This window comes from Triticum dicoccoides, chromosome 4A, assembly GCF_002162155.2.
Source record: "Triticum dicoccoides isolate Atlit2015 ecotype Zavitan chromosome 4A, WEW_v2.0, whole genome shotgun sequence".
In the NCBI taxonomy this organism is placed as follows: Eukaryota; Viridiplantae; Streptophyta; class Magnoliopsida; order Poales; family Poaceae; genus Triticum; species Triticum dicoccoides.
In genome coordinates this window covers 604,820,941-604,834,258 of record NC_041386.1, presented here as the reverse complement: position 1 = coordinate 604,834,258, position 13,318 = coordinate 604,820,941, and the positions used below count along the sequence as shown (strand labels likewise).

The 13,318-nt window shown below is 47.7% G+C and overlaps 3 protein-coding genes across 3 annotated transcripts; 1 reads left to right on the top strand and 2 right to left on the bottom strand.

The window, feature by feature from the left end:
• The first annotated feature begins 1,972 nt into the window (after positions 1–1,972).
• LOC119287249 (mavicyanin-like) lies at positions 1,973–2,842 on the top strand. Its single transcript, XM_037566771.1, has 2 exons — positions 1,973–2,288; positions 2,362–2,842. The coding sequence occupies exons 1-2, from the start codon at positions 2,120–2,122 to the stop codon at positions 2,676–2,678; spliced, it is 486 nt and encodes a 161-aa protein (XP_037422668.1). The 5' UTR covers positions 1,973–2,119; the 3' UTR covers positions 2,679–2,842.
• A 3,421-nt stretch (positions 2,843–6,263) lies between these two features.
• On the bottom strand, positions 6,264–13,090 carry LOC119287244 (OVARIAN TUMOR DOMAIN-containing deubiquitinating enzyme 12-like). The gene is made up of 12 exons (XM_037566767.1): positions 12,808–13,090; positions 12,297–12,703; positions 12,032–12,195; positions 10,914–10,987; positions 10,727–10,781; positions 10,537–10,611; positions 10,275–10,348; positions 10,121–10,169; positions 6,885–6,969; positions 6,711–6,767; positions 6,584–6,614; positions 6,264–6,497 (listed from the first exon to the last, which is right to left on the bottom strand). Exons 2-12 carry the CDS (start codon positions 12,655–12,657, stop codon positions 6,461–6,463), a joined length of 1,062 nt encoding a protein of 353 aa, XP_037422664.1. The 5' UTR covers positions 12,658–12,703; positions 12,808–13,090; the 3' UTR covers positions 6,264–6,460.
• On the bottom strand, positions 7,198–8,493 carry LOC119287245 (trihelix transcription factor ASIL1-like). Its single transcript, XM_037566768.1, has one exon. It carries the CDS (start codon positions 8,351–8,353, stop codon positions 7,433–7,435), a length of 921 nt encoding a protein of 306 aa, XP_037422665.1. The 5' UTR covers positions 8,354–8,493; the 3' UTR covers positions 7,198–7,432.
• Positions 13,091–13,318: the final 228 nt, after the last annotated feature.

Genomic DNA, 13,318 nt, shown 5'->3' with positions numbered 1-13,318 from the left:
CGTGGCACGAACCGGGACTAAAGGTCTCAACCCCATTAGTCCCGGTTCGTGCCTCAAACCGGGACTAAAGGTCTAATCTTTAGTCCCGGTTTGAGACACGAACCGGGACCAATGGTTGTGGGCCAGAAGCGAGGCCCATTGGTCCCGGTTCATCCCACCAACCTGGACCAAAAGGTCCATATGAACCGAGACCAATGGCCCACGTGGCCCGGCCGGCCCCCTGGGCTCACGAACCGGGACCAATGCCCCCATTGGTCCCGGTTCTGGACTGAACCGGGACTAATGGGCTGACCCGGCCTGGACCAAAGCCCTGTTTTCTACTAGTGGGCATAGCAATGTCTGTAGGAAGCAAGTTCTAAACATGTGTATACTAACGTTCAATGAACTTGATGACCAAGTTAATTTTATCTGAAACTAAGTTATGAATAACCTGTCAAGTAAGTATACACTAGTTGGTAAGTACAGGTGAGAAAAATATCTGAACATATCAATATGAGATCTAATTTTAAAAATCTTGTCGTGAAGAAGCCATCGGTGAAAGTGGATCATACAACGGGTTAACAGTTTAAGACACAAACCATTTAAAAAATTAAGCATTGAGTGAGAATCTCGTTTTTTTTGCGGGGGAACACTCATACACGCATGACGAATAGATAAGGATTGGACGGCATAGGAACACTCATATGTGACGCCCCTATTTAGTGCTACATGACAAAGAGACAATTCTTAATTTTTTTAAGTCATGTATTTTGTTCTAAAATACATGTTAGATATTTCCCCCTCTGTAAGTCTTACATTTGTAGTGATCTAAAATGTCTTACGGTTTTACTGTATTGTAGTGATCTAAAATGTCTTACGGTTTTATTGTATCTGACGTGCTTGAAAATTTTATTTGCATAATCACCTATTCTAGTTTATCCCGAGCTTGCCGGAAAAAGAATCCACACCTATTAAATAGACTATCCCAATGTTTTATCTTTATCTAATAATAAAACGGCTATCGCTTCTGCCGGTCATCGTTGCACACTTTTTGCATAAAAGTCCCTGTGATTTTTGTAATTTGACCCGTAGTCCCAGCCCAATCGTCCAGTTTTATACGTTCGTATCGTCCGGTTTCATAGTATTTCATCTGCTGCTTCCGAATTAATAGTCCCACCTTGGTCTTTTAAATCAAATCCCACCGATTTATATGCAAGAATCAAACAGCCAGAATACTAACAAAGAAAGGATGAGAAATATGCCTAGCTCGGTAGAGAGAGCTGAGCTACCCAGAGGTAGCCAACAGCCTAACTAAGCATGAATGCACGCCTGAAGAAGACCTGCTGCAGGGCTGGTTTGCCTGCACAGCAAGGCAAGAGATGGATGACAAGCAGCAAGAGGAGGAGGTGCATGGCGCAGTTCGACGGACGGAGGCCGCAAGGGGCGCCGATCTTGGGCAGGAGGCAGAGCAGCAGCAACAGGCAAAGAGCAAACCCCGGAGGCGCTGGACAGGGGCTTGGGGAGAAGTGGGCGAGGGTTAGGCCTAGGAGGTTAGATGGGCCGGCGTGGTCGTTGGGCTGTGTTGCTCCATTTACAGAAAAATAGAAAGAAAGAAAGAAAAGAGAAAAAAAATGGTTAGAGAAAGAATTTGGTCATGGGAGTGATTTTCCTCGACTCACAAAAGTACGCTTGATCCAGAAAAACTGCAACCTTCCTGTCTCGGGTGACACTGTCCGGATGTTGCATGTTATGCTAATGGATCACACTAATTATTCTCTCACGGTGCAACACACGTGTATGTTTGCTAGTATTTGTTTAAGCTAGTACTAATATTTAATTTAGCTACTACTAGAAAGAGAAAGAAGGGTTTGCATGATACCCACCTATTTTTACTCTTCACCAGGAGCCATACGCGGTCAAACCAAGGATGGTGGATGGAGATCGATCTCATGCTTTCCGGCGGCGACCTTGTTGCATGCACCGCAAACCGCATACTCGACGCCACCCTCCATTCCTTTCCCGTCGCTCAAACCACCTCCTCCCCAACTCTCCACCACCTATTAATCTTCTTCCCCTTGCATGCCATTCTCGGTTCGTCCTGCGCGTCTCATCAGGTAGCCAGCGGATAGTTTGGCCGGCCATGGCGAGCCTCCTCCCCCTCCTGCTGCTCCTCGCGCTCCTCGACGCGTCGCGCGCCACCAACTTCGAGGTCGGCGGCGACGCCGAGTGGGTCGTCCCGCAGGCCGGCGACTCCCAAACGTACAACCATTGGGCGTCCAAGAACCACTTCCACGTCGGCGACATCGTCCGTAAGATCTATCGACAGCTTGGTTGATTTGTTTTTTTGGTATGCGGCGTGATCGATCGTGCGTGCGTGCGTAGATTTCAAGTACAATGTGGACTCGGTGATGGAGGTGACGGAGGAGGAGTACAACAAGTGCGAGTCGTCGGACCCGATCTTCTTCTCCAACAACGGCAACACCGAGGTGCGCCTCGACCGCCCCGGCCCCTTCTACTTCATCAGCGGCGCCACGGGCCACTGCCAGGGCGGGCAGCGGATGGTCATCAAGGTCACCGACAAGGCCCGGCCACCGTCGGGGCCCCCCAGCGGCGCCGCGCCGGCGGGCTTTGGACCCGCCGGCGCCATTGTTGTCTTGATGGCGGTGCTTTGGCCTCTTCTTGTTATGCACGATATTTGAGATGTGAACATCCATATAATGTTTTTGGAGCTTCATATTAATGGTTTTAGCTCCTTTCCATCATTCCATGTATTCTCGGTTCTCAAAAAATTGTTCAATTTAGTTACAGGACGATGGAATGTACACAAAACCAAAAGGCTAATGAAATTAGTGCAACATTTTGAGAATAACTGAACTTCCTTGCATATTGCAGTCGTATGTCTGCTCTTTTTCTTTGTACATAGAGGCTAGACAAGTAACATGTGTTTGGACAAATGATTTATACACATATGGTGACAAATGGTTCAGTAATATGGACCGACGGATGGTTGCCTACTTGCTCCTTCTCTTCACTACGTGTCTTTCTGCAGCATTTCCTCCATTGGATTACTCGTCTTCTATTGTTCCTCATCATCCGCTCTGTTAGTAAGTCGCCATGGATCTCGTGGTGGAGCTCGGGCCTCCTCCTCCTTTGTCTTCCGCCTTTTTCTCCATGGATGGTGCCCCCTTTTCCTCCAATGCTCCTCTCCTTTGCCTTGGATCAGGCTCTAGAGCTCAAAATGGAGGTTCTTTGCGGTGTTATGCTCGAGGAAGATGGTGCCATGGTGTCATCCGACTCAAACTTTGAGGTGTTTTCTCCATGGATGGTGCCCCCTTTCAACTTTGAGGTGTTTAGTTTAGGGAGGTGTGGTATATTGTAGGGGGGAGGGTTAGAACCGCCCATAGGACTCAAAAATGCCACCACCTCTTCTTCATGTTCTCTACGACGGGAAACTTTGCAACAGGTCATGATTAGCATGTTGAGATATACTCCCTCCGTCCTGAATTTAATTGTCTGTGTCTAGACAAATCTAAGACAAGTAATTTGGGATGTCCCCACCAGTAAACTCCCATTGCATGTTCCTCGGCCCTTGTTGTTGTAGTATTCCTCGATCCTTTACCAAAAGTTCTACTTTGTTTGGTCGGCACTGAATGTGGCATCGAGAGAGATGTTGACCCAAGCTTCACACAAACATTTGTCTTCCTCGATCTTGTAGTTGCACAACATACTCCTCTTCTTGTTGTTGGAAACGGTATAACAACCAGATTTTGGGAAGATACATGGTTAAGGGAGATGCCTCTAGCCTTGCAATATCCCACACTATATAATATTGTACAATGTAAGGAGGACTACTTTGCTATAGTATTATAATCGTCCGCCTTAAACATCCAGTCCAGGAGGTCTCTAGTGGGGGAGCATTGGAGCTCCTTGTTGCATCTCGTGCCAAGGTTGATGGATGTTCAACTTTCTGATCAGCCTAACTCCTTTTGCTGGAAGTTAACTAGGAACAACGTTTTCATGATGAAATATATATACCTTGATCTAATTAATTCTGACCAAATCCCGAGATGATTCACATTTGGAAGATAAAAGTTTCGTTGAGAATTAAGATCTTCATGTGATTCATTCACAAGGAAGTGTTTCTAACCAAGGATAATCTGCTAAAACGAAGATGGGCAGGCAGTTCACACTGTTGTTTTTGTGACAAGGATGTTGCGAGGGGGAAGCGCCAGGGAGTTCGCGCCCTTCTTTTTATTTGCCGCCTTGGCCGATGGCCAACGGTCCCTTTTGCCGATCAGCTTTGTGCCATGAGCGAGTGACAACAGCCGCCAGCGACGAACCTCTGTTGATGATGTCCATGCCTTGCCCGCCGCCGTTTTGGTGGTAGCTGACGGTGTCCTGGATTGGGGGGTGCACACCACGTCGGCCTGCCAGTCATGGGTCGGGCCGAGGACCCACCAACAACTGAAGAATGGGTGACGCATGTCCTGGCCCTCGACATACTCGAAATGGAATCCTCCGAAGACTTGGCGTACACTTCAAGGCGTATTTGAATGGTCGGCATGTTATCCCTAGTTGTACCCGACCTACTTCCACAATCAATACAATACAAGCATGACGTAGGGTTTTACCTCTTTGAGAGGGCCCGAACCTGGGTAAAACTATGTTCCCTTACTTTCTGTTACTATAGTGCCCAGATCACCGGCTCGAGACCCCCTACCCGAGATCCGCGGGTTTTAGCACCAACAGTAACGATGCCGAATTCGTGATCGACAGTGGGTCTCTGACGTCGACGAGGGTGCCAAGGGTATGCGGTGTGGAGGGGCTTTCCATTCCGTCGATCATTAGGACGAGGATGATCGACGACGGACCAAGCAATGGCAACATTGGGGTTAGGCAGGAAAGTTGCAGGCAAGCGGGAGGCAGGCGTGACTTTTCCTAAGAACACATGGCGGGGGAGTCATTTTTAGGGAAAATGGTCATGTAAGGGATTTGCTAGATACCCCTTAATCCTTTAAATAATTTTTTTTAGGTCTATTTAGGACACATCTAGATGTGACATAAACATCTAAGCTGATGTCCACTCTATTTGTGGTCTTTTTTTTTGTCCTAGTTTTTTTTGTTGCTGCATTATATATTTGTGAGAGCTTAGATGTGACATACTTAAAAAATATCTAGATGTGAATTAGACAAACTGTTATTTTTTTCTCCTCAAATATAACTTATAAGAGATCGGATAGAGATGAGATGTATTAATGAGAAGATCGGCTCGTTAAGGCTTGGATAGGTAGGCTCGCTTTCATTAACGATCTAAAAACCAAGATTGGCTCATGAGCACTTGCTACAGCTCATTTAAAAGTACAAGTAACACATCACTTCAACAACAGTTTACGATAATTTAGACAACTGCATCAGAAATGCATTAATATTTTAGCAACAACCAACAAATCAACATAGCATCGCAAGTAGGTATAGTAAGCAAATAATAGTATTCTTGCAAAAAAAAGCCAAATAATAGTATTCTTAATAGTAGACTTACTGGATGGGCTAAAGCTAAGCTAACACAACTTTTTACAAGCTAACTGCAGCAGTTTTTTTTAGCTTGTGAAACTCCTTTGTGTGGATCATTAAGCTAAAAACAAAGATTAACTCAGCTCATTAGTAAACGAGCCGAGCAAACGGGCAATCGTTAAGCTTACTGAGCTTTGAGCTTTTTGCTCACCCCTGTTGTAGTGCACTTTGGCCCCAAAACTCGAACATTTAATTGGAGTTCGGAGAAAAGTTAACACCAGCTTAAAACATTGTCAAGTCTCTAAAACGTCTTACATTAGTGTACAGAGTGAGTACATACATAGACGATCAACTACAACTAAAACACACAACTGAAATATCTTGCAACTATAGGTACAGGACTGCTCTGCTCTAGATTAGCTGACTTTAGCAGGATCGAAGTTTAAACCAAAAATACATTTAACTAAAGTAACTGCAAAACATGAGCACCACACACCACGCCGAAGACGATGGATCAGTTTCCAGGGAATTTAACAAAATGATCTACTTTTGTTTTGCTTTGACAAAATGGCATGCCTTGCGCCACAGACATCCCAAATGAGACGTCCTGTATCACTGACATGTGGGCTCTGAAGCCACTTGTCAGTGCCACAAGGTGTGTGTCATTTGTGTCAAAGTGCAAAGAAATATACTCCCTCCGTCCCATAGTGTCAAAAATGATCTTACATTTTGGGATGGAGGGAGTATCATTTCGTCAACGCTTTCTGCTAACATTGACATAACCACTCCTAGAAAAATAAGTGATGTATATAGATATATTAGGTACTACAACAAATGTTCACATCACATATCACAGACCCAGTCAACACTTTCGTCCCTGCAGATACTGCTATATACTTATGTACAAACTAACTGTCAGTCAATCTCCTCATCGATCCTACGGCATCGCAGCTCCTCGGATCCCTCGTAATCACATGGTCGAACAAAACGACCGTCGATCCAACAAGCTGCCATGAGATCAAAAGAACAAATCAAATCTTCTATTCCCCTTTTGGTTTTAGCACTACAAGTCTAGAACTCCAAGTGCCACCACCTCTTCTTTCTGTTCTCCACGACGGGCAACTCTGCAGCAGATCATCATCAGCATGGTGAGATACATAGAGTCAAGAGCATGAAAACCAAAATGATATCTATACGATGATTATAGTCATATACAGTACCTCCTTCTGGATATATCGAGTTGTAGTGCACCTCAGCCCAAAAACTCAAACATATAACTGGAGTCGAGAAAGAAAGAAACAAAATCATGTTAGATACAAATAAACTAAAATATATTTGGTGAACTTAGAAATCAATTCATCAATACTAACATAGCAATGACAAACACACATTACCTCTATTTGATTTTTGAACGACTGGGAGAATTTCAATGTAGCATGTATCTCTGAATGATGTCAGAATGAAAATCTTTACACCATACTGAAAAAGTCAAATGCATATACTTCAGTTCCATACAAATAGCAGAGCAGTCATATGACATGAGCAGATCACTGATAATAATGCCAAGAAACTACGCATAAAGGAGAGATTTTTAAGAGATGCCGCCCCAAAAGTCACAATTTTTAACTCATATCAGGTGGCAGGCATACAATTAAATTACGGCAAGCAATTGTCCAAGAGATGAATCACTGCAAAGACAAACCAAAGTAGAGACTGAAGTAAGCAACTGGTCTGGTAAGAAGCATGGTTTGCCATGCGTACCGAAGTACTCCAAGCAACAATGGTCAGAATCGTTCACGACGAGAACTAAATACATACATCCTGAGCAGAGGATGAAGACTAGGAACAATCTCTTTCCCTCCCTTCACTACCACCAGATAAGAAAATAAACAGCTTCAGCCTATCTGTCCCCTGATCGATTGATCGATCGCTAGCTAGCTACCTACAAGCCGTCTGCACTGCTGCCATGGTCCCTCCTGGCCTTCTTCCCCGGCGGCGGCAGTGCGGCGAGAGTGTCCTGTAACTGCCGCTGGGCGTCCTGGAGCATCTGATTACTGCGGGCCTCCGTCTCCTTCCAACCCTGCTCAATCTCCCACTGCACCTCCATTCTCCGCCTCTCCAGCCGCTTGATTCCCTCGCCGATGTCCCTCAGCACGCCTGCTACGGAGCCGTGGTCCACGGCGGGAGCCTCCTCGGCCTTGATGGCCCTGTCTGCAGCGGCGGCCTTGGACTGGAACATGGCGGCCTCGTAGGAGACCCTCTTGCGCGGAGGCGCGGTGGACAGTGTCACAGCCGGCGGCGAAGGGCGGCGTTGCTGCTGCTGCTGCTGCTGATGGCCCCTGAAGCCGCCGGCGTCGCGCACGAGGCCGTTGATGCTCCTGGTGTGGCTGCCGGTGTTCCTGGCGACGAGCAATTGCTCCTCCTCCTCTTCTTGGTCCTCCTCCTGCTCCTCGTCTTCCTCCTCCTGCTCCTCTTCATCTTCTTCTTCCTCCTCCGGGTCCAGGTCCTGGTCTTGGTCGTCGTCGGAGGCGGGCGGGGAGGCGGGGAAGGAGTTGGTGGAGACGGGGACGGGGCCGCGCTCGAGGCGCTCCATGCGGCGGAAGAAGGGCCAGAGGGAGGTGACGGGGCGGGCGGCCTCGGTGCGGTAGCGCTTGCGGAGCTTCTCGAGCTTGTGGCGGCACTGGGTGCCGGTCTTGCGCTGGCCGCCGCAGCGGCGGGTGACCTCGCCAGCCACGTCCTCCCACTGGTGCGCCTTGAGCTGGCCCCGGCGCAGCTTGGTCCAGCGGTCCTCGTAGACGTCGATGAGGTGCATGGTCTCGCCGTCCGACCACGGCTGCCCCGGCGCGCTCTTCCTCGCCTCCATCGCTGATGGCCCCTCGGCGGCGGGCGGCGGTTCAGATCTGGATCTGGGGAGGGGGGAAAGGGGGAGGGAGTGGTGGTGGAGTAAATGGCGGCGGCGGCGGGTGGTGGAGGCGCGGGGGGGATAAGCGCCAGGCCAATATCGTATGGGTGGTGGTGGCTTCGGTTTTTCTTTCTCGGTGGGTGGTGCGGTTCACGTGGACGGTGGCCCCGTGCGCCGCTCGCTGACCGGTGGGGCCAGCCGGTTTGTCCCTCCCATGCCCCTCGCTGACCGGTGGGGCCTACCAGTTTGTCCCACCCATGCCCCCCCTCGCTGACTGGTGGGGCCAGCTAGTTTGCCCACACGGGAGTAAAGTCCGAAATAAACCTTCAACTCGCACGCCTCGTCGAAATCGAACCCTCGCCTCCGAATCCCTGAAATCGACAATCCCGACCAGTAGCACGCTTAAGTCTGTTGCCGAACAAGGATTGCACACGTGGCACCGGGGAGTGCGAGGGCATACGTCAGTTCCCAAACAAGGATTGCATACGTGGCACCGGCGAGGCCATGGCTCACGTGGGTTTCCAAACAAGAATTGCATATGTGGCGCCAGGGAGGCTAGGGCTTACGTCGGTTTCCAAACAAGCATCGCATAGGTGGCGCCAGGGAGTCCATGGCTTACGCCAGTTTCCAAACAAGGATTGCATATGTGGCACTGGGGAGGCCAGGGTTTACGTCGGTTTCTAAACAAGGATCGCATAGGTGGCACCGGGGAGTCCAGGGCTTACGCCGGTTTCCAAACAAGCATCGCATAGGTGGCGCCAGGGAGACTAGGGTTTACGTTATTTTCCAAACAAGGATTGTACACGTGGCACCGGGGAGGCCATTGGTCACTAATTCAGGCATGCCATTGGATGTGGTCTGACGATGATTCTAAGGGTTTGTCTCCGATCACCAGCGTTGGCTCAGGGAGGCGACAACGTAGGCGAAACTCAAAAGAGGTCAAAGTAGCGTGCTGGGGACAAGGGCGACCGTGACAGTTGGAGAAGCGCGAACTTGCGACTCATGAAGAAGAGGTGCGCCTTTCATGTCGGCGGTGGCGTTGTGATGTGACCCTAAGGTGGGCGGCAAGGTCCTTTGTGAGGAGGTGAGCGATAAGGTCATGAGTCACACAATAGAAAATGGGGATTTCAAGGATTGAGATGTTGGGGTTTGATTTCGACCACCCATACAAATTCAAGGTTTAAAACGGATTTCGCCAGGGTGCGGCTAGGAGGATCAGAAAGTCCGACAGAAAGATCAGCACAGTATAGAATCGAAGGTCTTTGACAAGAGCAATTAAGGGCAGCCTAGTGCATGTAGCTCCCGCTTGTGTAGGGTCCGGGGAAGGGTCCGACCACTTTGGCTCTTTTATACGCAATCTTTCCCTACATTTCTGCAAAGAGGTTGTTTCCAGGACTAGAACCATGACCTCATATTGAAATAGTTCAATCACATTGTAAAATCGTGTGTGAAATTGCAATATAGCTCTTCTAATATATATGATGGCAGAGTCAAAGGTACTCCCTCCATCCTATAATATAATATGTTACCACTACCAATATACATAATATAGTATGTTATTACTACCAATATGTGAGTATATTGGTAGTAATAACATCTTATATTATTATGGGATGGAGGGAGTGAATTACTAGTCAATGATGTACTATATGCACTGCATAGATACCCTGAGAATGCACGTAACAAATCTACTAGTAAAAATGGTGAGGAAGGAAGAATCATGCTTACCAAGTCTGCAGCCGCCTGCAGTGTAACATGGTCACCCCACTCTCCATTCCTGGTAAGCATAAAAAAGTGAGAATGTGCATCTTTACAGTCTAATTCATTAACATATATACTGAGATAAATAAATACTACTAGTAGAAAAAGAGCAGGCACTGACTTTGGCATCTTCTTAAGGTATTCTCTGTAATCCATAGGGACATATCCAGCATATATCTCAGGATGAGACTCAAGCTGCGAATGAAAACATATTACTGTCAGTACAAGAGAATCTGATAAGGAAAAGTTCAGCTTCTTAATAGTACAGAGAGACACAACCAGTTCTCGTAGCTGTATTTATCGACCGACAAAATGATTCTTATTGTGTGTCCTTTCACTGTAAGAAGGAAACTGATATAAGCAGTCATTTTGAATATACTAACCTGATTGACCACTTGTTGCCGTACAAATCTATGGTGTTCAGGAGTTCGGTAGAATTGATCGGACAATGCTCGAAACTGTTTAACAGGAAGGTTCAGAAAGAGATAAGCACTTGTAGAGCAGGTCTGTACTGATGACACCAAATATGCTATTCTCGAAAAGTAAAGAGAGAACTGAATCCTGTAAATATACCTGACAATTGCCATCTCCGTTAACCTTGAGCTCAACCAGGCCATACAGCACCAACCTAAATAAGAGATCATATTGGGATCAAATGACAGACAATCAGAAAAGACCTACCATGGAGCACATACAGTATACAGAACATGTCTTCATGTATAGATTTATGGGATGACAAGTGTACTGCAGGGGTATTTACCTGTCAAGAAGTCTTCGGTGATCTGAAAAGGCTTCATCAAAAGAAGGAATGTCTCCGTTTGTTTTAGGGACATGCTGCAGTAGCAAAGTGAATAAGTAACAAAAAACTTAGACATGATATTCAAGGCAACACATGCAAGTTAATGAAAATTCGTCAAAGAATGACCTTCTTGATCATTGACGGAGAGTTAGAGATGCAGGTTCTGAACTTTTATTTTCTAGATTGATGAGTAACAAACTCATTATTAAATGTTAAAATGGGGCTTGCCTTAAGATGGGAAGTAAAGTTGCAAAAACTATCACACAGAACAGTAAAAATGGAACATAGCTCAGCATTTGCATTGATAGGAAAAACTATCACACAAAATAGTAAAAATGGAGCATGGCTCAGCATTTGCATTGATAGGAACAGACATACGATCAAACCATGGGCATCTACTAGGTAGATCGATAATTCTGCATTTAACATATTATCTGAACCGCAAATAGTGTCCGGCATCCTTGAGTAATAACCCAAGCATTCTTATGATTACTTAGCAGGAACTAGCAATTACAACTCCTCTAAACTTCAGAGCACCGTTATTTGATAATTAGATAATACACCAAAGGTGGAACTTTGAAGCTCCTTGAAACTGTAGAAACCCAAAACTGCTGTGCTTAACCCCCTCAGGCAGTAAAATAAAAATATAATGTAGAGCAATAAAAGTGGAACAGGGCTCAGCATTTACATTGATAGGAGCAGATATTCGACCGGGGATCTACTAGGTTGATTGATAATTCACATAAATCAAAAGCATTGTCTGCATTTAACATATGATCTCTACTGTAAATAGTGTCCGGCATCCTTGAGGAATAACCCAAGCATTATTCTGATCACCTAGCAGGAACTAGCAATCCCCAAACGCATCTAAACTTCAGAGCATGGTTAGATAAGATATCCGAGGTGAAACTCTGAATCCCCTTGAAACTGTAGAAACCCAAAACTATTTGTACTTAACCCCTTTATGCAGTGAATCAATTCTAGCATATGTCCCAACCATTCTAGCCATTGTTCGGTTATAATGGATATATAAACTTGGATCAGCAGGAAGTGAAGTGGACAATTATACTAGTACTTACAGGGACAGGGACCATGTCATTCAGTCTTTTGCCGACTTCGCCGTCGAGAGCAGAGAAATCATCCACAAGCTCTATGGAGCAGCCCTGGCCGTCGCGCGCATTGCTACCTTGTTCGGGGCTCGAACATGGACTGGAGCCCTCTGCTTCTTCTACATAAGGTGGAGCTGCACCGGGGTTTGTTCAGGAAAGGGGATCGAGTCAGGAGGGGATGACATGTCTGAATTTACAGTGCTTTGCGTCTGTGTTGGTAACTGAAGATTAGTACCTGAGGGCAGATAGCTGACGACCTCGGGGCGGAACCACTGCTGCGCGAGGACGGTGGCGCGGCGCTCGGCCTCGCCGCCGCCGGCCCCCGAGGCCTCGGCCATGGCGACCTGCGCCAGCTCCTCCTGCAGCGCGTGCGCGATGACCTCGTCGACCCTGACCTCGGAGGCGGAGGCGGGGGCGGGGGCCATGTCGTGGCCGTCGAGAAGGGCGCGGGCGCGCTGCGGCTGCGGCGGCGGCGGGGCGTAGTCGGTGGTGGGGGATTGAGGGCGGTGCACGCAGCCGCCGCCGCCGTCGAGGAGGTGGTGGAGGCCCCAGCGGACGATGTTGGCGTCCAGATCTTGCTGGCCCCGCACCACCATGGCCGGCCGGCCGGGCTTGGTCGGTGTCGGTCGACGAGAGGCGAGCCTGCGCCGGCGGAACAAAAATAAAAATAAAAAACCAACATGCAGTTAGTTATTCCCTCCCGAAGAACAAGAACAAGAACAAGAACAATCCAATCCAATTCAAACCGGTTGATTGATTGATTGGCGACGAAGCAATCCGGCGATTTAGGCCCTGCTCGCGACGAACGACGAAACTGGATTGAATGGACAGGACAGAGACGAGACCCGGCTTTGAAATCAGGACCAGATCAAATCTTTATACTTGTGTGCAGTAGTATTATCCCCGCAAGTCGGCAGCCGTGTACTGCGCGTGCTGGTCTCCTTGTCGGTCCCCTGTGCTGTCCTGTAGAACGATCGAGAGAGGCGGGCGGCAAGAGCAAAGCATCCACGGGAACAAGAAACCGAAACGGTCTTGGATTGTCTTGTCACGAGGAGGAAGACGAAACGTGTGGGTCCCGCAAGGCAGTTGCTTCGTTCGTACGTAGGAGAGGACAAACCCAACCCCACGAAGCCAATGCCGACTTTCTTGAGCCCCTCCCATCCCATCACTCGCTTTGTTTTTGGTCAACCAAACCCACTTCTTTTCGTCGTCTTTTCCTTGTTTTTGTCAAACAAATGTGTTGGATTGATCGACACA

What these genes read in the sequence shown, in the direction of transcription:
- LOC119287249 (XM_037566771.1), top strand. Translation starts at nt 2,120, where the DNA reads ATGGCGAGCCTCCTCCCCCTCCTGCTGCTCCTCGCGCTCCTCGACGCG. An exon ending in CCACGTCGGCGACATCGTCC is followed by an intron (nt 2,289 to 2,361) that starts GTAAGATCTATC and finishes GTGCGTGCGTAG; the next exon opens with ATTTCAAGTACAATGTGGAC.
- LOC119287244 (XM_037566767.1), bottom strand. Translation starts at nt 12,657, where the DNA reads ATGGTGGTGCGGGGCCAGCAAGATCTGGACGCCAACATCGTCCGCTGG. An exon ending in ATGACATGGTCCCTGTCCCT is followed by an intron (nt 10,988 to 12,031) that starts GTAAGTACTAGT and finishes TTGCTACTGCAG; the next exon opens with CATGTCCCTAAAACAAACGG. An exon ending in GGCAACAAGTGGTCAATCAG is followed by an intron (nt 10,349 to 10,536) that starts GTTAGTATATTC and finishes TTTCATTCGCAG; the next exon opens with CTTGAGTCTCATCCTGAGAT.
- LOC119287245 (XM_037566768.1), bottom strand. Translation starts at nt 8,353, where the DNA reads ATGGAGGCGAGGAAGAGCGCGCCGGGGCAGCCGTGGTCGGACGGCGAG.